Source organism: Oryzias latipes, chromosome 8 (assembly GCF_053564925.1).
Source record: "Oryzias latipes strain Hd-rR chromosome 8, Olatipes_Hd-rR_3.1".
Classification (NCBI taxonomy): Eukaryota; Metazoa; Chordata; class Actinopteri; order Beloniformes; family Adrianichthyidae; genus Oryzias; species Oryzias latipes.
The window spans coordinates 2,717,879-2,741,920 of record NC_136244.1 but is presented as its reverse complement, the minus strand read 5'-3'; the positions used below and the strand labels follow the sequence as shown (position 1 = coordinate 2,741,920).

The window sequence follows — 24,042 nt, the reverse complement described above, 5'->3', positions numbered from 1 at the left end:
GACCCGCCAGAGCCTGACTGCTGGCCGGACCCGCCAGAGCCTGACTGCTGGCCGGACCCGCCAGAGCCTGACTGCTGGCCGGACCCGCCAGAGCCTGACTGCTGGCCGGACCCGCCAGAGCCTGACTGCTGGCCCGACCCGCCAGAGCCTGACTGCTGGCCCGACCCGCCAGAGCCTGACTGCTGGCCCGACCCGCCAGACTCCAAGCCTGACTCCAAGCCTGACTCCAAGCCTGACTCCAAGCCTGACTCCAAGCCTGACTCCAAGCCTGACTCCAAGCCTGACTCCAAGCCTGACTCCAAGCCTGACTCCAAGCCTGACTCCAAGCCTGACTCCAAGCCTGACTCCAAGCCTGACTCCAAGCCTGACTCCAAGCCTGACTCCAAGCCTGACTCCAAGCCTGACTCCAAGCCTGACTCCAAGCCTGACTCCAAGCCTGACTCCAAGCCTGACTCCAAGCCTGACGACGCCTCCAAGCCTGACGACGCCTCCAAGCCTGACGACGTCTCCAAGCCTGACCGCTTGGCCCCCCGGCCGTCCTCCGGACCTGCCTCGCCGGACGGCACGGCCCCCCGGCCGTCCTCCGGACCTGCCTCGCCGGACGGCACGGCCCCCCGGCCGTCCTCCGGACCTGCCTCGCCGGACGGCACGGCCCCCCGGCCGTCCTCCGGACCTGCCTCGCCGGACGGCACGGCCCCCCGGCCGTCCTCCGGACCTGCCTCGCCGGACCGCTCGGCCCGCCGGACCTGCCTCGCCGGACCGCTCGGCCCCCCGGCCGTCCGCCGGACCTGCCTCGCCGGACGGCGCAGACCCCCGGCCTTCCTCCAGACTCCTTGGACTCTTATGCCCGTCGAGGTTTGACCTCCGGGGCCCCCTCCTCAGTTGACTTTGGGAACCTCGGAGCGGTTCCTTGAGGGGGGGGTACTGTCATGGTTTGAGTTTCTTTTGTATTGGTTTTTGCTTTCTGTCTTGTTCTGTCATGGTTTGGTTTTGTTTCCTGTTTTATTTTGAAAGGTCTTGTCTTGTCTTGTTTCTTGAGTTTTACTTCCTTTGGTCCCCATCAGCCCTGATCGTGTCCACCTGTGTCTTGTCTGCCCTGTCTGTATTTAAGTCTTGTCTTTGCCTTCCTCCTGTGCTGGTCCATTACCTTTTGTCATGGTGTTCATGTTTCCATGTTTCATGCCTCGCCACGCCACAGTGAGTTTTTGTTTTGTTGTTGTCATCCTGCTCTGCAGCCCCTTTTGTTATAATTAAACCCTCTAGCCCTGAACCCGTTTGCCTCCCGCCTCTGCGTCTGGGTCCTACCGGCTCTCGAGCCTCCCGCACATGACAATTACCAGCCAATTAACTTTACAAAAATTTCAACCAGACAATTTTATGTTCGTTAATCATATGTGAATCAATCATGTCGATTGTACATAAAAATCATCAATTTAACAGTTACTAATTTCAATCATGTTGATCCAACATGATACCATTAAATTTGATTACATTAGTAATCGCAAGGAATTGTGGGATACCATTTTATTTGCCTATCTTGGCAGATTGGGGTTTAAGTGTGAGTTTTTGTCCATGGGTTTTTTGTCTAGCTGTTTTACTGTGTTTTAAATAGTAATTAAACTGTTGTGTTTTTTTTCTGCACCATGACTTAGAGTGTGGGAGAGGATGATGAGCAACCCCCTTGTGCGGGATATCGCTAATGTCCCAACACTAAAGACAGAGTTTAACAGCACGTGAGCTCCTGCCTTATAATGTGAGACATTGCTGGGTCATTCATGTCTTTGATATGGAAACTACAAGGCCCATTGGTTGAACTTTACAAAATTGTGTCAATTTCAGATGTATAAACAAAGTTCAAGAAAAAATACAAAAAATTGTTAAATCAACATACAAATTAGACATACAAATTTAAGTTGAATAAACTTAATTCAATTACGTGTAACCAATTAAGGTGATTCATTTAAAATGGATCAACTTTTTCTTTTTAGAGTGAGCAAAAATATTAAGTTAAGTTGGGTCCAACTGTAGTATTTAAATTGAATCAACTTTAATTTATTAGGTTGAACCTAAATACATTGCGTTTGCCCAAACTAAATACATTAAGTTGACCCAACCTAGGTACATTAAGTAGGACCAATATGATTCATTTTTGTTCAAGTAAAGCTATCTAATCAGGTGGAGCCCAGCACTATTCAACCTTAATAGCAGAGAATAGAAATAATCCAAGAATTCTTTTTAGTACAATTGCCAAATTAACTTGCAGTCTGAGCTCAGTAGAACCACATATTCCTGCTACTTTCAGCTCTGATGGTAAAATGGCGGAATCCGTTTTTTTTTTAGGAGTTTTTCCTTACCGAGAAGGAGGGTCTAAGGGCAGGGAGGCTCAGTTTATTGTAGTCTGTTTAGTTTAGTTTAGTTTTTCACCTATTGAATTCTATGACTTCATGTTTTTTATGATTCATGTTTATTACACAATGGCTGGTATGAAGCCCAGTGAGACGACTATTGTTGTAACATTGGACTATATAAATGAAATTGTGTTGAATTGAATTAAATCCTCTTTTTATACCCCCAGAATGTTTACTCACGTTTTTGTGTCTGTGGAATGAAAAAGACTGTACTTACGACATTCACCTAAGTTTTCACAATATCCCCAACTTCCTGCGTGTAGCGTATTTAAGCTGAGGTACTGGTCTACTAGCAGTACAATAAACATTTGCAGAATTTGTGGCTCCTCTTAATCAGTGAAAAGTATCTTCAAACTCAAGTATTAAGTGAAAAGAAGAGAAAGTTTCTTTATTAGAAACTAAACAGGTTTGATTGTTTATGATTACAGCGAGTAATCCTCGGGAGCTTCCGCACAGCAGCTGTCCTCACACAAAGCATCGACGCACACAGACACACACCAATCAAGACACAAACATTTTTTTCTGTTTGGGAAACACCAGATGGACAAAAAGTCTAAAGGCAACGGGTTGTTGGATTTCATCCTGTGTCTTTATTCATACATTTTCAGTATTTTACATTCAGCAGGGATTGTCATGTTTCTCCACCAAACAGGGCTGAGGTCAGAGGTCAGGAGGGAGGAAGTTCACCGTGGAAAAGAGCAAAGGGAAACTGAAGTGTGGGGACAAGGAGAACGGATGCTGACAACCCCAAACAATAGCTAACATGGACTTCTGGAACTGAGTGGTGCAGCGGTGCAAAGTTCACATTTTCTTTTTCTGTAAACAGAAATTAGAGATCGACAGAGGACACAGTTGTGTGGTCACGGAGCAGAAAAGACGGAGAAAGTTCCGTTTCTTCGTCTCTTTGGCTACGAACAAAAGTGACACAAAGTAAGGAGGAGAAAGCATAATTAAAATAAAACGGAGTCAGAGAAGAAAATGTTGAGCGAGCTGAGCTGGCGTCTGGGGAGGAGGATGCATGTTCTGAGCTGCTGGTGGGACCTCCTCAAAGATTGCTTAGGTGGTGTTTGAATGATAAAATCAATCTAAATCGGAAATCATTAAATGGACCTCGAATAGGAGGGACAAAGAAAGGTAAAATAATTTAATTAACATGTTTGCAAGCAACAGCAGAAAGGAGAGTTTTGTCAGTGACGCGGCATTGAAACGTATCATGTTGACTGCATAAATACAGATAGAAAAGGAGAATAAAAGGACAACTTCTCATCACATAAGCTGTTTCTGTAACTGAGGATTTTTGGCTTTGGCTTACACTTGTGTAACATTTAAACATCTATACTGTAGCTCTCCAGCTTGGACTTATATACAGACAACAATACATTTATAGAAAACAGATACACCTCTTTGCTGCATCTGGAACACCTATTGAACTGCTCACTGGGACAAATAGGTAAATCAGTTTATCACATGACAGCAGCTCAACGCACGATAACAAGGCCAATCCGCTAAAGTTCCGATAATCATTAGAATGAGGAGGAAAGGCGATGGAAAGGACTCTGAATATGATCGAAACAGAAAATGATGGCTTCATTCTGAAGTCCTTAAAGTCCCACTCCGATAATCTTTTTTCAAACTGTTCCTAGTGGTCTTTAATTACAGCCATGCCGTTTTTGCCAAAATTTAAGAACCTGTGTCGTTTTCTAGGACGTTGTTTCTGCAGAGCGGCAGGAGTTGTGGGCGGGACCATTGAAAAGCAAAGTCGCCCCCACTTCCCCTCGCCGTTGCTGGGAGCTGTGTTTGCACGCTCTCCCCATTAGCAGAGTTTTCCAGCCGGACTGTTTAGATCCAGATTCCAGCTCAGACGAGGAAAACAAAGACGCTCATGGATCTATGTCGCAGGTGGATAATCACAAAATACAATCATTTTCAAAACGTTTTTTCTCCCATCTTCTCCAGATTCACAGTGATTTAAATAATGAAATACTCAGAAATGCAGTTTTAAGCTTAATCTTCTCAGAAAAATGCCACAAGGACACGTTAAAAAACACATTCTCATTGGAGTGGGTCTTTAACGGGGTTGGTGAGTTCACAGGGTGATTGACTTTTAGCCCCGACATGTGTTTGCAGATAAACAACAGCAAACAGAAACGCGTCTCTGCTCGTGAGGTTAGCTCAGCAAACGGTGACGTTTCAACAAAAAAGGGACAAATCCTCCGGTCTACCAAAAGAATCACGTTCAAAGGTAATATATCGGCTTTCTTCCCATTTCCAAGGCTTGAACTTCAAGAGATTGTCTTAGGCCAAATGCATGTGTCCATGCCCAGAGGCACTGAGGTGCCGCTCGGCGATGGTTCGATTAGCTGTGTGCCTGAACTCTTAGGGGTGGTATAAACAAACATCTGAATCATCACGGCGCTTTCATTCACAGTGATATGGAAAGAGTGCAGACAGACAGAAGCTGTGAACCCACACAGTTCAATCCTCTCATGTGTGTGTGTGTGTCCCTGTTTAATCATTGACATAGATTAGTTACACTGAAAGCGGTGACGCCTGAAGGCCATGCTGCAGTCCTGGTGGCTTTGAGGAGAGAATCAATAGTTTGAGCTAACGGACTGTGGCTCCACACCAGAGTTAGACAGGAACTGGGAGAGGATGGAGCTGCGCAGCAATACAGACATTGTGGTTTCAGTGCAAAGAAAAAAAAAACCTGATTCACTTCGTAGAGAGTGGGATGTGGGGATATGGCTGGTGGAGATATTTCACTTTCAGTTGCACAACAATTTTGCGATGCCTTGTCCGTGTTTCTCTGCAGTTCCGAGGGAAGAATGGGTCCATTTATTTTAAACAGATTTTTATGGCGGTAAGTCCTGAGTCATGCCGCCACAGTCACACTTCCCTCATCCCTGCTGGGTAACAGCGCGTTGTTTTCCTTAACGTGCCCACCGCCCACCCACAAGAATTTTGGCCCAATCGGGCCGACATGGCTTTGAACAGACCCTCAGCTCCCTGCTGTCTCTGTCCCCACAAAGGTTTGGAGCTCATTCAGCGCAGAAATGTCTCTGCCTGACAGCGCTCAGAGCTCTGGTTCTTAAGTAAAAACAGGAATCAAAGTGATGTGCTGGACGCTGTTGCTGGAGATGCACACGGAGAAGTTCCACAACGATCCGTTAGTGTGCAGACGAAATATCCGAATATTGCAGACAGAGGGGCGGCTGCACAAAGATGAGACGTGAGGTAGAATCTGTTGAAGGTTTGTACAGAGGTAAGTGACACGCCTCCTCTCAACCAGACGGCCTGAGGGACTGAGGAACAAGCAGGCGGGGAGGGAGGGATGCCACCGGAGCAGAGAGACCAGCACCAGAACCAGGAACACACAGGAAAACATCAGACAACAACCGCATGGGTTTGTGTGAGGTAATGACGCAGGAGGTACGTGTCGGAGAGGTATTCCAGCTACGTGTACACAGGTGTGAAAGATTCGTCTTAGTTTTGGACACAAAAGTGCTTTCTGTGAAAAGGCTGAAGGAAGAGGAAGGACCACAGAGCTGTTCAGGGTAATCACCGCAAACTGAGACTCAGGGGAAGCAGCATCTTTTGATTTTGTAGCTGCAACCTTTTGCTGCTATTTCCCCCCAAAAAAAACATTAGCTTGAATTTTGACCAAACGTTTGAGATGCACGAGTACGAGGGTGACATCATCAAGCAGTTAATTTGTCTGCCACATCGGGGTCCTCCTATTTACCGAGCAACACATCACAGCAAAGTGAGGATTCATGTTTAAATACGCTTCTATTCCTGCTAAATGGAGGCTGAGAGGTCAGCTCCCTGAGGTCACGCCTATGCAAAGCCTCCTTAAAAAAATGGTCAGGTTCCTGATCGACAGGGTGCCGTGTGGGGCTCATCAACACAAACGGGATTCTGCTGCAGCACCTCAAGTAAACAGGAAACTGATGGACAAGAAAGACTCCAAACGTTCGTTTTTCTGTTGCTTTTCAGTTAGCAGCAACGGTGTCCACGGGAGCCGTGGATGTTTGGCCAGAGAGTTCAATATAGTTTAGTGTCTGCGTACGTGTGATATGAAACATATTTAGCTGTCAGGATCTGATCCAGAGCTGGTGGTGACTCTTATGATCAAGAACCAGCATATGTCTTGGTTCCAAATGAGAATCTGACCCCCACAGTGGAATTACAGAAACTATTTTTTACAGTGCTTAATTTAAGTTCACAAAGCAAAACATCGTTATAACAAAAACGTTTTTTTCTCCAACACTTCTATGTCTAAAAGGGGCAAGTAAAGCATCACCAAAGTAACACGATTTCTGTTTGGAAAAAGTCTAAACATTAAAAACTGTGAGAATTTGAAAACTAATGAGTGTTTCTTTCTTCTTTGACTGTTTACCATTGATTTCCTATTAGGATCTGTTTAATGGAAACCTATCTATGCGTACATACATGCTATTGTGTCATGAAAATGTGTTGCAACTTCTCTCTTTAAACACTAACTGTAGAACGCACTTTGACGTTCATGACATCTTGCACCCTTAGAAAGACAATAACGGTGTCCTATCACTGAAGCTATAAAACATCTATTTACAAATAATAGTCTTCATCTTTTCTAAAAACCCAAGAAATAAATATGGAAAGATTTCCAGGGAGGCCTGAGGTAACAGTGCAGCGGATGGATTGGTGTGTCTGTGTGCACACGACAAACAAACTAAAGGAAGGTTTTTGTGTGCTCATGGGTTTAGGAGAAACTAAGGAGGGGAAACATCTGGAGGGATGGTTGAGAGTCAAACAAGCACAGAAAGAAGGACAAAAACAACAAGAAGCCAGTTTTCGGAGGTGGCAGGCAGATGAGCAACTACTCAAATGAAGCCCTGTCCATTTGCATGAGGAGATTTGTGTTTGCATATAGAAATACTGTACCTGTGATTGGTTTTTTTAACTAGATTTTGTTTCTGTTGCAGCACAAGGATGAGTGTTCGCTGGTGGTGGACTATTGGTCGTTGGTTTGTCAGAAAAAAACAAACAAACAAACAAACAAAAGTTTGAAGGGCGTGTTCCAACTGATGCTAACAAAAGTCAAACTTTGTTGTCCATCACCCAGAATCCCCCTCCGGTCCCAGAAGGTGTTGGTCACACTTCCTGGTCTTCAAATACTTCTAAGAAGAGCGGAGGGAAGAGTTCGTTGGGGCACTCCACCTTCATGTGGAGGAAGCGGCTGGCATGGCAGGCGCCGATCATGCGCAGGTCCGTCACCTTCATCAGCAGTTTGGGCCAGAAGTGGGGAATGTTGTGCTTACGGTAGTTAATGTAGTGCTCAAACGCCAGCAGGTACGCTTCTTGACACTGTTCGATTTTCTCCACACTGGTCAGCCCTGAACGGTCTACGATACAAAGAAGCAGAGAAAAGAGACTCCAGTCAGGATTTGAAATTCCATCCATCCATCCATCCATCCATCCATCCGTCCATCTGTCCATCCATCCATCCATCCATCCATTCACCCTCCATCCATCCATCCATCCATCAGTCCATCCGTCCATCCATCCATCCATCCATCCATCCATTCACCCTCCATCCGTCCATCAGTCCATCCGTCCATCCATCCATCCATTCATCTATCCGTCCGTCCATCCACCCACATAACTAGCTGAATACTTTTCAAGGTCATGAGGTTGCTGGAGGCGCAGGCGGGGTTCACCCTGAGCAGGTCTCCAGTCTGTTGCAGGGCTGGATTTAAAACTGGGTTTAAAACATCCAGAAAAAAGGCCAGACATACGACATTAACGGTCAATCATTCAAGTCCCACTCTGATCAACTGTTTTCAAAGTGTCCCAGCAACCTTTTAGTTGTAATTGTGTCAACAACGAAAAACGGTGTCATTTTCTAGAATCTACTTTCTGCAGAGCGGCAAGAGCTCATTAGTTTTTTACCTCTGAGTTTTGGGCGGGGCTGTTGGTGCAGTGTAAGACAGTTCTGGCTTCCCATAATCCCACTGTTTACAGACTCTCCTGCTCCCCTCACTCCCCCAACATAACATTAGCGGTGCATCAAAAATGGCAAACAATGTCGTAGCAGTCCAGCCGTACAGTTTGAGCTGGCGGCCCGCCCACTGTAGGACCTACTGCTACAAGCTACACACTACATTTGTGTCTGGTCCTGAATCACAACTATTTGAAGAAATGCATCAAACATACATGGATTGTTATACTTTAGCTTTGAATATTTGTTTCAGACAGAAGGATAAAAAGAGATAGACCAGTCTCTTGCTAATTAGAATGATTCCTGCAACTTTTATTTTACATTGCAACTAAATCCAATGCTGTAACTTTGCAACAACAACGTTGGCCAAAAGTGAACAAGTTCCACCATCAAACTGTCTCTGCTTACTGCTCAATGGGTAAGCTGACTTTGATTTTTTTTTTAATTTAGTCTTTATTTTACCTGAAGGTCAACTCCCTTTTTCGAGAGTTACTAAGGGATTTACTGGGTTCTGGTGTCAGGCGCTAAAAAAGGCTCATAAAAGGATGGAGCATGGAAGCCTGAGTCTGTTTGGAGTCAGCAGCATCAATCATTAGTCCCAAGATGTAAATCTTTAACTATTTTTATGTGTGGCATTATCTAATAATATAATTTAGGTCCAAATGGTTAAAAAAGTAAGTCTTTTCGTTTTTATTCAATTCAAATTTGAAAGATGTCCAATCTTTTACCAACTTCACTTTGCTAAAACCTTAAAGTTGTTGCTTTTCCTCCACTGCATCACCATTACACCCGACCAATCAATGCACAGCTAAGTTTTCCAGGATGAGTTACAAAGAACAAACGACCATGAAAAAAGACAGACACAAAAAGGTTTCTAAACTCTCACAATGTTGATCCGTCAGGTAACATCCCTGTTTCCTCACCCGAGCTCATGAGCAGCACAGCCTGCATCAGCGCCACTTCCGAGTCATCCAGGTTGAACTGTGCCAGACTCTTGCCCAAATCAAAGATGGCGTCCGACACAACCCCCAGGCCCCCGTTCTTTAGCTGCTCGCGCTTCACCGCCATCTCGCCGCTGAGAGTCAGCGTCTCGCTTTCTGGATCGTAGCGAACGGCAGCGCGCAGGGACATGATCTCCATGCAGCAGCCTTTCAGCAGGATGATCTGATCTTCACAAGGCAGCTGGCACACAAACAGCACATTTTTACTTTTGTATTCAACGTTTCTGAGGATTCATGAAGAATATAAGATGTGCTAGAAAGCACGTTTGAATTATTGGCTAAAAAAATCTGTAAACTTTTTTGGTGAAACGGTACATTTTTAAAATTTGATTTCATAGATATAATTTAGGAAATGTTGTTCTGTTTCTTTCTTTGAAGACTGTTTCTGAGTCATAGTCTCCACTTAAGACCAATAGAAACATAGGTTTCCCACGCTCTAATGAGTCATAGGCCAGATATGGTGGACGTGAAAACAAAACATACAGGAAACAGTACTTACCCCTGAAAACATGGGCAGTTTCTTGGCAAAGTCAACAACTCGGGTAATGGCAGGGGTCATGATCTTGGTGAATTCACTGAAGGCCTCAATGTCAACCTTATCTCCATCTGCGGTGGGCGCCATTGGACCCTGACCAATGTCGTCCGGCTGAAACGAGAAATGTTTCTTCTCAGGTCACATTCAGGTTTAAGTCTTTCAGGTCTTCTGGGCTTTCTGACTTCATGTCAGACTGTTCTTTTAGCACAGAAAAAATATTGATACTTAAATATAGTTTCTTTTCTTTTTCATCTGAAGCAGTTGTACCAAACATAAATGCTAAAGTAATGTTCTGAATGACCTAGCATTGCTGACAAGGGTTAGCCTCTTAACAACGGAGCTGCTACCGACACAACACTTCACTACTGTACATCTAGTGGTTTTATTTATATTTTTTGTGTAATTTTATGTAATCGATTGATGGCATATCAGCGCAAACCTGCTTTTCCAGGCTTCAGACTACATTAGCTGTGTCCGAATTCCTTCACCTCTCGCTACATAGTGCAGATCTCTCCTTTTTGAAATGATATAACAAATATTTATAACCATATCCTTTTTTTGTGTCACTAGCAGAATTTTAGCCTGATCTGTGAACCCAAAGAATCAACAGAAAAACTGTGCCAGTTTTATTTTCTTTGGCCTTTTAGCTGGAAAGCAGAGATGTGCCTTAATAAAACGGTTGCCTGGGAACAGTTCTTTACCCTTTGTGTCAGGCCATCCTTTGGAGGTGTACCAGCTGCAGAGGTGCAGGGGAGTCGCCACAGGAGAGGCCAAACAAAAAGGGGCTAAAGTTTCTATAAAAAACACTTTGCTGTTACTGGCTGCAAACGGGAAGATGACCGTTTGTTGTTTGCTTCAAAGACCACGTCTTCTGTTTATAATATGGACTACATTTTAAAAACCACTGTTCAAAGTTATGTTCACTGAACTCAGCATTGCTGTTACTGATCCAAGTCAAAGAATTATTTATTCCAAGACAACAATGCTTCAATCACTGGGCTGAGTGCTTACCAGGAACTTGCGTTTCTGTTTCCAGCAGGACCCCTGGGCGTTGGTGTGCCGGTGCGCCTCCGTCACCATCCTGATGAGCTCCCACTCCGCACTGTCCGGCTCCGGTCTCATCTGCAGCGTCCGCACCATCTCCTCCCTCTTCCTGCGCTCTCGGTTCTCCTCTATCAGGCGCCGCTTGGCCACGCGCTTGCTCTCATCCAACACCACTGACAGGCAAGGCGAAGGAGAGTGTTGCATGAGGTCACGTCGCTCACAGAAGGGTGGAGGTGTTTTAAAACATTATGGAAGCTCATCGACTCTCCAACGATGGGCAAAAAAGTACGATTCTAGTGCAAGCGACAGTTTCTCTAATCTCGGAAGCCAGCAGGGATAGCGACTCACAGTCCATGGCCATGCCCACGCTGATGCACTTCTTGAATCTGCACAGCTGGCATTGGTTGCGAGTGATCTTGTCGATGATGCAGCAGCCGTCATATTTACAGGAGTAAGATGGGTGGAGATTCTTCTGGATTGTCCGGCGGAAAAATCCCTGAAGAGACAGAACAAAATATTAAAAGATAACAAAAAACCAGAGAGGATTAGCAAAACAGGAATAAAGACACCAAAACATCTGCAGGAATTCAGAGAATTTAAAGTGGAATCTGGGAAATCATGATATCCTAAGCCTCTAATTTAATCAATCAATGTTCCTGAACCACGATGAGAATACACACATTTTAAGGGCAGAGTCACATGGTGAGTGCACGTGCTGGCAGAAAATAGTTAAGTAATGAGATCTTTTAAAAAAGTGGCTGCACTTGTTTTTTTCTGAAGATGGAAAATACTTCACTGCAGGCAACATGTCAGCGGCTGTTACTCTTTTAGGAAAAGTGTATCACACCTAATGCACAATTTGAAACCTTGTGACTGTATTTAATATCACATAACAAAAAACACATGCAACTGTGCGCCACACACGCACACACACCCACACACACAACAGGGACACCAACAGGACAACTTCTTAAGAACAACAGCAGGGTAATTCTCAGGAGGCTCATGAGCTGGACACAGCTGACACGTCACACCTGTTAAATGGAGCAGGTGTGTCCAATAGTAACAAGCTGATTTACAGTTCACTCCTGCCTGAAGGACATGTGGCTAAATTGATGCATCGTCACTACATAAGTGTATCCCAGTCAAACCATTTGGGGAAGTAAACCACATGTGGACCAATATATGGGAAAGAACTCTTTTCCCCGTGAAAGTCAGCGTACCTTGCAACCTTCACAGGTGATGCAGCGGTAGTGGTACCCGGTGGCCTTGTCTCCACACACCACACATGGCTCATCTTTCTCCAGGTAACTGGGGATGTACCCTGGAACAGAGATGCTAAGAGCTAGAGGACAGGAGGAAGATGTTGAAGAGGAAGACAGGGTTTTGTGAGGAGGAGGAGGAGGAGGAGGAGATAAGGAGTGAGGAGTGCAGGCAGTGAGGGTGAGATGGAAAATGTTGGAGAGGAAGAGAGGAAGGCATGGTAAAAATGAGGGGAAAGGGGGGGTGAGTGTTACCACAGGTGCCTGAATAAAGCACCTGCACACAGAGCTATGACCAAGAATGGAACATAAACAGGACATCCTGACGTCATCAAAACCCATCTACTAAACTGATAAGTTCTGCTTTATTTCACCCAGTGTCTGAGAGTTTCCAACTAGAGCCCTGCGCGGGACTATTTTCTTCATCCCGCTCCCGCCCGCGCCTGCTGAATTTTTGACCAATCCCGCCCGCTCCCGCAACGTATGCGTTACACTCCCGCCCGCTCCCGCAATATGTATGTCCACTCCCGCCCGCTCCCGCAAAACTCATAGAATTTAGTCCCGCACAGTAATAGAGATGCATTGATTTTGTATCGTCTCCCGTCCCGCAGGAAAAAAACACGTATTTGTATTGATATTATTAAAGAGATTCATGTCCCTCCTCCAGCCTCATCTTTTCATGCATTCCTCTTGTGTAATGTGCAACTTAATTATTAAATATATTTTTACAAATCCTGTTCTGTTAAAACTGTGTGTGTGTGCGCGCGCAGACAGACGGCCTGAAGCGCGCTCTTAGTAAGAGGCGGGGCGGGGCGCACCCCCAACAACAGGTTAGATGACAGAGGCCATTGGGCGTCACTACCTGGTGCCTTCACGGAGCTTCAGTACATAAGAATCAAACAGCCGCACAGCCTAACGTAGTCCGCTAATTTATATTCATGAGATATTCATGCCAGCACTGATCCCGCGGGTTTTTTTTTTTGCCGCCCGTTCCCGCCCGCAGCACAATTCAAACCGCCCAATCCCGCGAGATTTGGGTTGGGTCCCGCGGGACCCGGCGGGACCCGATCCCAATGCAGCCCTCTATTTCCAACCCCTTTAAAATGTTAACACAAAAATGTAAAATTTAGCACAAAACCAAAGAAATAAAGCAGCCTTTGGAGGGAGATATGTGGGGGGAAAAAACCTGTAATTTGGAAACACAGAGACTTTAGCTCTTCCTCCCATCATGGAGAAAACATTTGAAGTACTTCACAACGTTGCTGAAATCAAACACATTTCTCATGGAGCTCACAGGGTTTCCAGCGTCTGGGTGAAGATCTCAGTCATTTTGTGGCTAATAGTCATCATGTTAGTCACCACAACGCTAAGACGTTCCACTGCCAGTGTGAGTTTTGAGCAACGAACGTGACTCAAACTTTTTGTTCTCTCTGAATCCACAAGATAAACAGATTTTTGTTACTTTTGTAGCTATTTGTTTTCATAAAACTGTTTTCATTATTTTCATTTGTTTTTTTCATTGATTGCCAATAACGAGTCAAAATTCTTCAGTTCAGCATGACGAGTATAAAAATGTAAAAATAAAAGGACAACAAAAGCCACAATTTTTGACACCTATCACATAAAGCTTCAATGTATACAGTTGTGCTCATAAGTTGGCATCCCCTGAAGACTATGTTCTGAAAACAGGCACACCAGCTGATCCAAAAGGGTTTGACTGACAGCTAAAGGTAACCATCCTCACCTGTGACTCGTTGTCTGTAATCAATACACTGAAGGTCTTGGAGTTGCTGGGCTCCCAACAGACCCTTACATCCTTAATCCAGCGCTGCACTGACAGTTCTGGATCCTGAGTCACGAGGAAAGCTAAGGATCTACAGAAAAAGGGAACTGAACTGTACAAAACAGGACATAAGAAGCTATCCAAGCAGGGGATACCTTCAGCTGTGCTCAATCTTTGATCAAGAGGTGGAACGTGAGGGGTTCTGTTGAAACCAAACCACGGTCACAAACATTTCTGCCAGAAAAAATAGTTAGGAATGCAAAGAAAAACCCACAATTGACTTCAGCTTCATCAGGACTTTCTGAAAAACTGTGGTGTGGATTTTTCCAGATGTGCAATACGCCAAACCTCTGGACCAAAGTCATTTGGAATGTCAAGATGGAACTTTTTTTGGCCATAACCGTAAACGCTACATTTGGAGAGGAGTCAACAAGGCCTGAGATGAAGAGAAAACGACTCCAACTGTGAAACACGGAGGCGGATGGTTGATAATTTTGGGATGTGTGAGTTACAGAGGCACAGGAAACCTGGTCAGAATTGATGGCAAAGGAATGCAGTCTGTTATCAGAAGATATTAGAGGAAAACATGGACTATTCATCTCGGAGATTGCACATAGGACGTTCTTGGACATTTAATGGATTGAATTTATCTGCGCTTTTCAAGACGCTCAAAGTGCTTACAGTATGTGTATTATTAATTCAGACTTGATGATGGTAAGCTACTGATGTAGCCACAGCTGCTCCAGGGCAGACTGACCAGTTCGCACCTGCGGTCCCTCTGACCATCACCGGGACATTCATACACTAGTGGAGCCACACTGAGTCAGGGAGGGTGGAGTGTCTCTCCCAAGGACACAAAGACAGTTGACTGGATTCAACCAATCATTGGATAACCTGCTCAACCACCTGAGCCACTGCCGGCCGACATGACAATGATCGAAAACACAAAGCCCCGCCCACCCGTCATTGATTCCAGCACAATACGGTGTAGGTTCTGGAATCTCCTGACCTCATTATCATTGATCCGCTCTGGGGAGATCTCAAATGGGCAAGACAGCCCAATGATGGAAAGAAAGTTGAGGTTTTCTGCAGAGAAGTATGAGATGCTTTACCATTGGAGAACTGAAAGGACCTCATCCACAACGACCACAAGAGACTCCAAGCTGTTATTGATGCAAAAGGAGGCAAAGCAAGGAACTGGGAGATGTAAACTTTTAATTAGGGTCATTTGGGAAGTTTCTGTTGTCATTGTGGTTTAAAAAGGGTATTTATTTGACAATTAATGGCTTCACCCAACCACTAATTATGAGTGTAAAATGAGTTTTTGAGTTATCATTCATATTCTGTGAATAATGACCAAGAAATCATAATTTCTTCCATGGCATGTAAACTTATGAGCACAGCTGTAATTGAGAAGGAGAAGACCTCTGAACGCCATCATCAAACTGTGAAAAAAACAAAAAGGTCTTGAAATGCATGAGACTCCAATAGATCATGATTGATATCTTTATCTAATTAGACACATGTGTGGAATTACAGAAAAGGACTCCCACTTGATGACGTCAACATCTGACCTCCACGGTGTGTCCAGAAAAGTTTCTATAGAAAAATGAAGATGTTAATGATAGCTAAAGAAAAAAACCACTCAATCCAGTTTTCAGTGCAGTAGAGTGATCATCATCCAGTCCCATCAAACCTGGCCTTCTGGATTGTTTGGAGAGGACAGAATGAGGAATGTTGGGCTGAAATGAAGGATTCTTACCAGACATGCTCTTCACAGAACACTGGCTGTTCTTCCTCTTCCTCTTTGGCACATCTGGCCACCTGTGAGCATAAACAGACGAGGCGAGAGGATGTGAAACTGGTGTACAGTTTAGTGCTAAGAAAACATTCAAACTGCTAAAAAAAACAAAGGAAAGAGAAGAAATACACAGAGGAATGAAAATTTTCCTAAATGAAAAAGGTTGTTAAAAAAATCTATCATTTTCAGAACAAAACAACTGCATCATGTTTCAAATACAGAAACTTTTTGAACACTTTATATGATTTGATTTATACTTTTCAACAGTTTTTTATAAACGTATTCATTCAGAGATGATACACAAAAGGTTAAATGTTGTTTATGCAGCTTCAGTTTGCATCATAGATGTAATTAGCCTTGCTTTTGGATGAGATATATCAACCGTTGCTGCAAAGAGAAAAAAAAACGGATTCCGGAAAAAACGAAGAAACCTCAGGGGTGCCCACATGAAGGAGGGATCCTCCCCCAGGACGGACAGGCGATTTACCAGAACTCTTAGAGAAGAATTAACTTATCTAAATCTACAACTACATATATAAAAGTCCAGCAGACGAGCTTCATCCAGCCGTGGTTGGGGGGACAGTCAGGGGCGCGAGTCGAGCCGGAGACAGAAACCACAGCCAGGTGTTGGAGCAGGAGCAGAGACGAGGTACTCGGTCAGGTACAGAGCAGAGACGAGGTACTCGGTCAGGTACAGAGCAGAGACGAGCCAGAGAGGAGCCAGAGGCAGGATCCACAGCCAGGTGTAGGAGCAGGAGCAAAGGCGAGGTAAACGGTCAGGAACTGGAGCACGGATGAGCCAACTGGAGTCTGGAAGCACTCCCACTCCCCAGGAGGGGAGAGGAAAAGAGGGACAATACATGAATCGCACTGCACCAAACAGAGGCATGGAGAACTAAATAATAAATTATGATCAAGAATAGAGGAGAGGAAGGGTAGAAGTAAAAAAGGAAAGAGGACAGAACCCCAGTGCACCATAGTTACCCCAGCTTCAACTTCTAGCAGCCTTTTAAAAGAAATAGTTTTTATTAAGTTTAATTTAAACAAACTAACATTAAGTTAAATAATCTCTGAATACTAACTAGTCTGACAATAAGCCTGTCCAAAGAGGAACGTTTTCAGTCTAGCTTTGAATGTAGAAACTGTGTCGGCCTCTCTTACATGAGCTGGGAGTTTATTCCATAAGACAGGGGCTTGGTGGCTAAACGCTCTACCTCCAACCGTACTTTTACTAATTCTAGGAACCACAAGCAGTCCTGCATTTTGCGAGCGAAGTGTTCTGATTGGTTGGTAAGGGACTATGATTATAATTCTGCGTGATGTTCTCCCCTTTTCCGAGCAGTCTGAATTGAAGTGCAGTGCCATTGTGCAGGGATTTTGTGGTTTTATGACACTCCCATTGCACTCTATCAATCTCAATAGTGTTTTAGTCTCTGGGAAGGTTTCTGTGGCTGTTTGTCCGTCTATACCCATAAATGGTGTGTCTCTGATTCTAGGCAACGATTTGGCTGGGGACAGAGTGTTAGCCGCTCCTGTGGTTACTTCCACCCCTACAGAGCTGGAGTGTCCAGATAAGTTGGAGCAGGAGTACCCGGATGTTTTCCCTGTGTGTGCTGTCACCCGAGCCATGTCTAAGAAGCCCTTAGAGAAAGAGATGGACCCCCATGTTGATTTGTCAGACACCTTCTTAGCTAAATGTGACACGTTTGGTTTTGGTGATTCTTTTCCTTCTCATGAGGACCTTAAAGCTGCCCAGGCTTCTGACAAAAGTTTATCCTCTTTGTTTGATAATGTTGTCCCGGAGGGCGAAGCTGAAAAACTCTCCCGTGCTTATTTCATCAGCAATGGAGTACTGATGAGGAAATGGACGCCCCCTGAGCTAACCTGTGAAGACAGCTGGGGGAGTTTCTTTCAGGTTGTGGTCCCAGTCATTTTTCGTACTGAAGTTCTTCGCCTTGCCCATGATCATGGTTTAGCAGGTCATATGGGTGTGAGGAAGACTTTGGACAGGGTGACGAGGCATTTCTATTGGCCTGGTGTTAAATCTGATGTGACAGGCTACTGTAAAACCTGTCATGTTTGCCAGGTTGTGGGGAAGCCTAATCAGACCATTCCCAGGGCTCCTTTACATCCCATTCCAGCTATTGGAGAGCCTTTCGAGCATGTCTTGGTTGATTGTGTGGGTCCGCTTCCTCGCACCAAGTCTGGAAATCAGTACCTCCTAACTATGATGTGCACAGCAACACGTTTCCCTGAGGCTGTTCCCTTGAGGACAATAACAGCCACTGCAGTGTCTAAGGCCCTTGTCAAGTTCTTTACACTGTTTGGACTCCCACGTGTGATTCAAACAGACCAGGGGACAAACTTTATGTCCAGGGTTTTTTCGCAGGTGTTGCAGCAGTTTTCCATCAAGCACTGCACATCTTCAGCCTATCATCCTGAGTCCCAAGGAGCCTTAGAGCGTTTTCATCAAACATTAAAGACCATGCTGAGGGTTTATTGTCAGGAGTTTGGGAAGGAATGGGATGATGGGGTCCCATTGCTACTTTTTGCAGCTAGGGAAGTAACTCAGGAGTCTCTGGGTTTCAGTCCGGCTGAGTTAGTGGTTGGACATACAGTGCGGGGCCCTTTGAAGCTATTGAAAGAGAGGTGGTTGGAGGAGCCCACTTGCAAGACAGATTTAATGCAATATGTCTGTGGTTTCAGGTCCAAACTTCTGAGGGCATGTGAACTTGCCAGGAAGAACTTAGAGAAGGCTCAAGAAAAAATGAAACTGAGGTATGATAAACACACTCAGTACAGGGTGTTTTCCCCAGGGGATAAGGTGTTGGTTCTCTTACCACTCCCAGGGTCCACCTTGCAATCCCAGTACAGTGGGCCTTTCACAGTTGTGTGCAAAATCAGTGACACTGATTACTTGGTTCGGACTCCTGACCGAAAAAGAAAAGAACGTCGGTGCCATGTGAATCTACTTAAGCCTTATTTTGATAGGGAGATAGAGTCAAGGCCTATTATGTCATTGTCTGTGTCAGTTTCAGACCCGGTGGACACCTCCAATGTGGCTTTAAGGGGCATTCCTGAACGAAGACTCTTGAACTCTGAATTACTTTCAAGTTTGGATGTACATCTGGCTTATTTGGACTGTGAGAAGCGTGCTGACATTGTTGCTATCCTTCACAGGTATCTTGAGCTTTTCTCGGACGTGCCAACTTGCACCAGTGTTCTAGAGCATGACATAGATGTTGGTGACGCTCTCCCTGTAAAGCAACATCCATATCGAATAAACCCAGAGAAGCGTCGGATAATGCAACAGGAGGTATCGTACATGTTGCAACATGGGATTGCTCAGCCTAGCTCCAGTCCATGGAGCTCTCCTTGTCTCCTAGTTGAAAAGTCTGACAAGTCACCACGTTTTTGTACTGATTTTAGGAAGGTTAATTCGTTCACTAAGCCAGACTGTTTTCCTTTGCCCCGCTTGGATGATTGCATTGACCGTGTGGGATCTGCCGCGTATGTCACAAAACTAGACCTACTTAAAGGCTATTGGCAAGTTCCTTTGACCCCTAGGGCTTGTGAGATTTCAGCTTTTGCTACCCCTGATGATTTTTGTCAGTATACGGTCATGGCTTTTGGCATGAGAAACGCACCAGCGACATTCCAACGGCTGATAAACACAGTGCTAAGGGATGTATCAGGTTGTGAAGCTTACCTGGATGACGTTGTGGTTTGCAGCTCTTGTTGGCCTGACCACTTGTCACAACTCAGTGATGTATTTTTGAGGTTGACTAAGGCTAATCTAACACTGAATCTTGCTAAGTGTGTGTTTGGACAAGCTACGGTCACCTATTTGGGAAAAGTGGTTGGTTGTGGACAGGTCTGTCCAGTCGAAGCGAAGATTGAGGCCATTGTGAACTTCTGCGTTCCTAGCACAAGACGTGACCTCAGGCGTTTTCTCGGCATGGCCGGTTATTATAGGGGTTTCTGCAAAAACTTTTCAATTGTGGCTGCTCCGCTAACCACATTGCTCAGCCCAAAGGTTTCCTTTGAGTGGTCTGAGGCTTGTCAGGTGGCCTTTAGCAACCTGAAATCATTGATGGCGTGTGCCCCTGTTCTTGTTTCTCCCGACTTCAACCTGCCATTTAAACTTGCAGTGGATGCCAGTGAGGTTGGTGCTGGAGCTGTCCTTCTTCAAGATCGATCAGGAGTTGAGCATCCAGTTTGCTACTTCTCCCGAAAGTTTAACTGCCATCAACTCCGGTACTCCACTATAGAAAAAGAGGCCCTTGCACTGATTTTGGCTCTTGAACACTTTGAGGTCTACGTTTCCTCCACCCAAACAGTAGTGGTATACACAGACCACAATCCACTGGTTGCCCTGCAACGCATGAAAAATTCCAATCAGCGTCTGATGCGGTGGTGCCTGTTTTTGCAAGGTTTCGTTTTGGACATCCGCCATATTTGAGGACGTGATAATGTCCTTGCGGATGCCCTTTCCAGGTCGTGAGTAGCCGAAAACGTTGTGCATGTTGGCGACCAACATGCTTATGGGAGGGGATGTTATGTGACCATTTTCTTGTCTTTTCAGTATCTTTATTCCAGCTCCAGGTTTCCCAGCCTGCCCCAAAAGCACCTGATTGAGGAGGGTTTAAAAGGCCCTTTTTGGCTCCTCCCTGCCCCCCCTTCTCCCATGGCTGGCAGCCACACTAGCAGGATGACTCATGCTTGACACAGCAGCCTTTGTCCCTTCTCAGATATTTGTTGTTAGTGTTTCCACATGAGTGGGAATAAACCTGGTTGTTTCGTACCGTAAGCCCTTGGTTGTGTCTTTTATGTTGCACCCACTGAGCCTGGATGTAACACTCTTGAATACTATTTTCCCAACAACACTGTATCCTCCCCTTCTTTTCCTTACCCACCATCTTTGACATCCAGCAATTATTTTCACTTTCAAAACTAATTTCACCTCTTATTTGCTGACAGTTAAACATACAACAACACTACCTGTAGTCCTTTTTCCTGCAGATTTAGCTATTTCCAGCACCCACAGCCATGCAATCACAACACCTGTTGATTGTATAATATCCATCCATCCATCCATCCATTTCCATAACCAGCTTTATCCCTTTTGGGATTAGGAGGTTGCTGGAGCTTGTCCCAGGTACTGCTGGGCAAAGGTGGTGTACACCGTGGACAGGTGGCCAGTCTGTTGCAGCGCATAATATATGTTTTATTTCCAGTAAAACACCTGGCCTACATTCTGAATAACCACTGATACAGGCAACCAATGAACTGGAATTATGGTAAGGTAAAAAGTCAGGGATTTGGTAGGATTATGTTCAGGTGTTTGATCAAGCAGTGATACCAAACAGGTGCTGATGATCAGGCTTAAACCCAGCCATGAAGTGAAACCACCAGTGCTGTGTATGAAGCTTCAGACTGAGGGAGGAACAGCAAAACTCCACAACCAAAGTGAGACTGGGAAACAAGGATTTTCTCTGGTGTCAGCACACCTCTGCAGACTTTATGCTCTCAGGTGTTGGGATTATTCCTCACTCTGGTCTGAACCATGTGATACAGAACATCCAAGACTTTAAGGACACTGATACTTTAAGACCGTCTGTAATCCTTTTACTGCCTTCAGCCTGTTACTCCGACCACAAACTTCACTCATTCTTCACTCTCACATGATAAATTCTGGCTTTTGATTGGTTTTCTGCTGAAAACCAATAACAGTTTGCTTTGCCTCAAAAACAACAAGAAGCTCTACTGAACCAGGGGGGTATTCCAGACAGCAGGTTATGCTAGTTACCACGGTAAGTTTGAGGCTAAGGAAGCGGATAACCTCAGCTTTCGCTTCCAAAGATGGATGTATGTTTCAGGATATGGCAAGTTGCCATAGCAACTCCTGCTCTGAACATAACCTGGTCTGGAGCAGGTTTAGTTGATGGTTAGTTGGTTATTGAGAACACGTTCTTAATTGGAAACAACCTGATAGGATGGAGAGACACAGAGCAGAGCAAGGAGATGATTAAGACTCCACCCTGGTCATGTCATGTTTGTTCTTTTCCCTGCTGTGATCTCTCCTGGAGCTCCTCCCCTTCCTGAGGTCTCCTGTGAGAATCACAGGTGTGTTTCATTTGATTCATTATGATTATGTTCTATTAAGGCTCAGGTTTCTGAGGTCCTGTGTCAGATCGTTGTCTTCCTGTTTTCAGTTTCGAGTTGGTTGTGCTCTTGGCATTAAAGCCTTCTACTTGGATTTCGGATCTGTGTCATTTCTTCCTGCTCCTGGGTTGTCTCCCCTGATCCCCCGTCACATGTCAAATAAATTATGACAAAACTGTTGTTGAATGGAAAATGTGAACACATTTGATCTAAAAAAGTAGCAAGTTTCAGACAACATAATAAATTTTAAAACTGAGAAAATGTCCATTTTAATATTTTTCTGAGATCACCCTACTATTTTGATGCTGGATCATGGAAACAGTTCCCCATATTTTGGTTTTAAAAACTTGCAGCTTTTATATTACAGAAGCTTGTGAAATGTTCAAACATGTACTAATGAATGTTCCTCCAGTTTAGTGAATACACAGAGATGAACAAACAACAATTATCAAACATTGCATTTTTGGGAAAAGGCGATTGAAGTATAAATGTAACCATTGTCAAATACAGGTAGAATTGTAGTGGTTTGCAAACTTTGCTTTGCATAGAGTAAGAAATACTGGTTTAAAAAAAGCCAACTTTTGATTTGATTTTTTATCATAATTTATTGATTTGTTGTGAAAATGTAAGATAAATATCACTTCATCCACAAACCCAGGTATTTATTTCCATGCCTATCACCACTTTTTAGAGTCAGGATGTTTGGAAGTCCAATTGATTGTACATAAATGATTGTAAAAATCCAGGACTTAACGTAAAGAACAGCTATTGCTGCTTTTGAGGAAGAGGATTGTGTAGTCACCGTAATAATGAATAGATGCTCATGTAAACGAAAGAAAAGTGCAGGCCCTTGAATAGATCCCCCATATAGGTTGCAGAGAGACTGTGAAGTGATAAGCACTGAGCTCTCTCTAAATGGTAATTAGGGAACCAGCAATTTTTTAAGAGCCCAATGACCCACAGTATGAAATGGGTCAATAAAAAAGCTTGTTCAAGACTTTTTACCATCCAGTGACAGGTTATGATATACACTCACCGGCCACTTTATTAGAGCCATTTTGACAGTACTGGGTTGGATCCCCTTTTGCCTTCAAAACCGCCTTAATCCGTGGTGGCATAGATTCAACAAGGTACTGGAAACATTTGATCCATGTTGAAATGATAACATCACACAGTTGCTGCAGATTTGTTGGCTGCACTTCCATGATGCCACTGGGATCTGGTGACTGTGGAGGCCGTCTGAGTCCAGAGAACTCATTTTCATGTTCCAGAAACCAGTCTGAGATTATTCCAGCTTTATGACATGGCGCCTTATCCTGCTGGAAGTAGCCATCAGAAGATGGTCCACTGTGGTCAGAAAGGGATGGACATGGTCAGCAAAAATACTCAGGTTTTCTGTTGCGTTGAAACCATGCTCAATTGGTTCTAAGGGGCCCAAAGTGTGCCAAGAAAATATCCCCACATCATGACACCACCACCACCAGCCTGAACTGTTGAGACAAGACAGGATGGATCCATGCTTTCATGTTGTTGACGCCAAATTCTGACCCTACCATCTGAATGTGGCAGCAGAAATGGAGACTCATCAGACCAGACAATGTTTTTCCATCTTCTATGGTCCAGTTTTGGTGAGTCTGTGTGAGTTGTAGCCTCAGGTTACTGTTCTTAGCTGCACAGGAGAGGCCTTCGGTATGACCTTCTGCTGCTGTAGCCCATCTGCTTCGAGGTTGGACGTGTTGTGCGTTCAGAGATGCTCTCCTGCAGACCTCGGTTGGAACCAGTGGTCCTTTGAATTTCTGTTGTCTTTCTATCAGCTGGAACCAGTCTGGTCGTTCTCCTCTGACCTCTGGCATCAATGAGACATTTCTGCCCACAGAACTGCCGCTCACTGGATATTCTCTCTTTTTCGGACCATTCTGTGTAAACCCCAGAGAGGGTTGTGGGCGAAAATCCCAGTAGATCAGCAGTTTCTGAAATCCTCAGACCAGCCCGTCTGGCACCAACAACCATGCCACGTTCAAAGTACCTTCAGTCCCCTTTCTTCTCCATTCTGATGCTCG

General features: G+C 44.7%; 1 protein-coding gene across 7 annotated transcripts in view; it reads right to left on the bottom strand.

Annotated features, from left to right (window-relative positions):
* Window positions 1-2,975: 2,975 nt before the first annotated feature.
* LOC101167294 (thyroid hormone receptor alpha) overlaps window positions 2,976-24,042 on the bottom strand; it is a 166,322-nt gene continuing 145,255 nt past the window's right edge. For 3 of the 7 annotated variants that reach the window (XM_078951113.1, XM_023957804.2, XM_023957808.2), the window contains 7 exons: window positions 15,779-15,840; window positions 12,195-12,316; window positions 11,320-11,467; window positions 10,939-11,144; window positions 9,892-10,038; window positions 9,315-9,573; window positions 2,976-7,795 (listed from right to left, as the gene is read on the bottom strand). In XM_078951113.1, the coding sequence (XP_078807239.1) occupies window positions 7,545-7,795; window positions 9,315-9,573; window positions 9,892-10,038; window positions 10,939-11,144; window positions 11,320-11,467; window positions 12,195-12,316; window positions 15,779-15,840 (1,195 nt within the window). In that variant the 3' untranslated portion in view covers window positions 2,976-7,544. Of the gene's footprint in view, window positions 7,796-9,314; window positions 9,574-9,891; window positions 10,039-10,938; window positions 11,145-11,319; window positions 11,468-12,194; window positions 13,972-15,778; window positions 15,841-24,042 lie in introns of those variants that run through there. The other 4 variants (XM_078951114.1, XM_023957809.2, XR_013657636.1 and 1 more) reach the window with 3 other exon arrangements.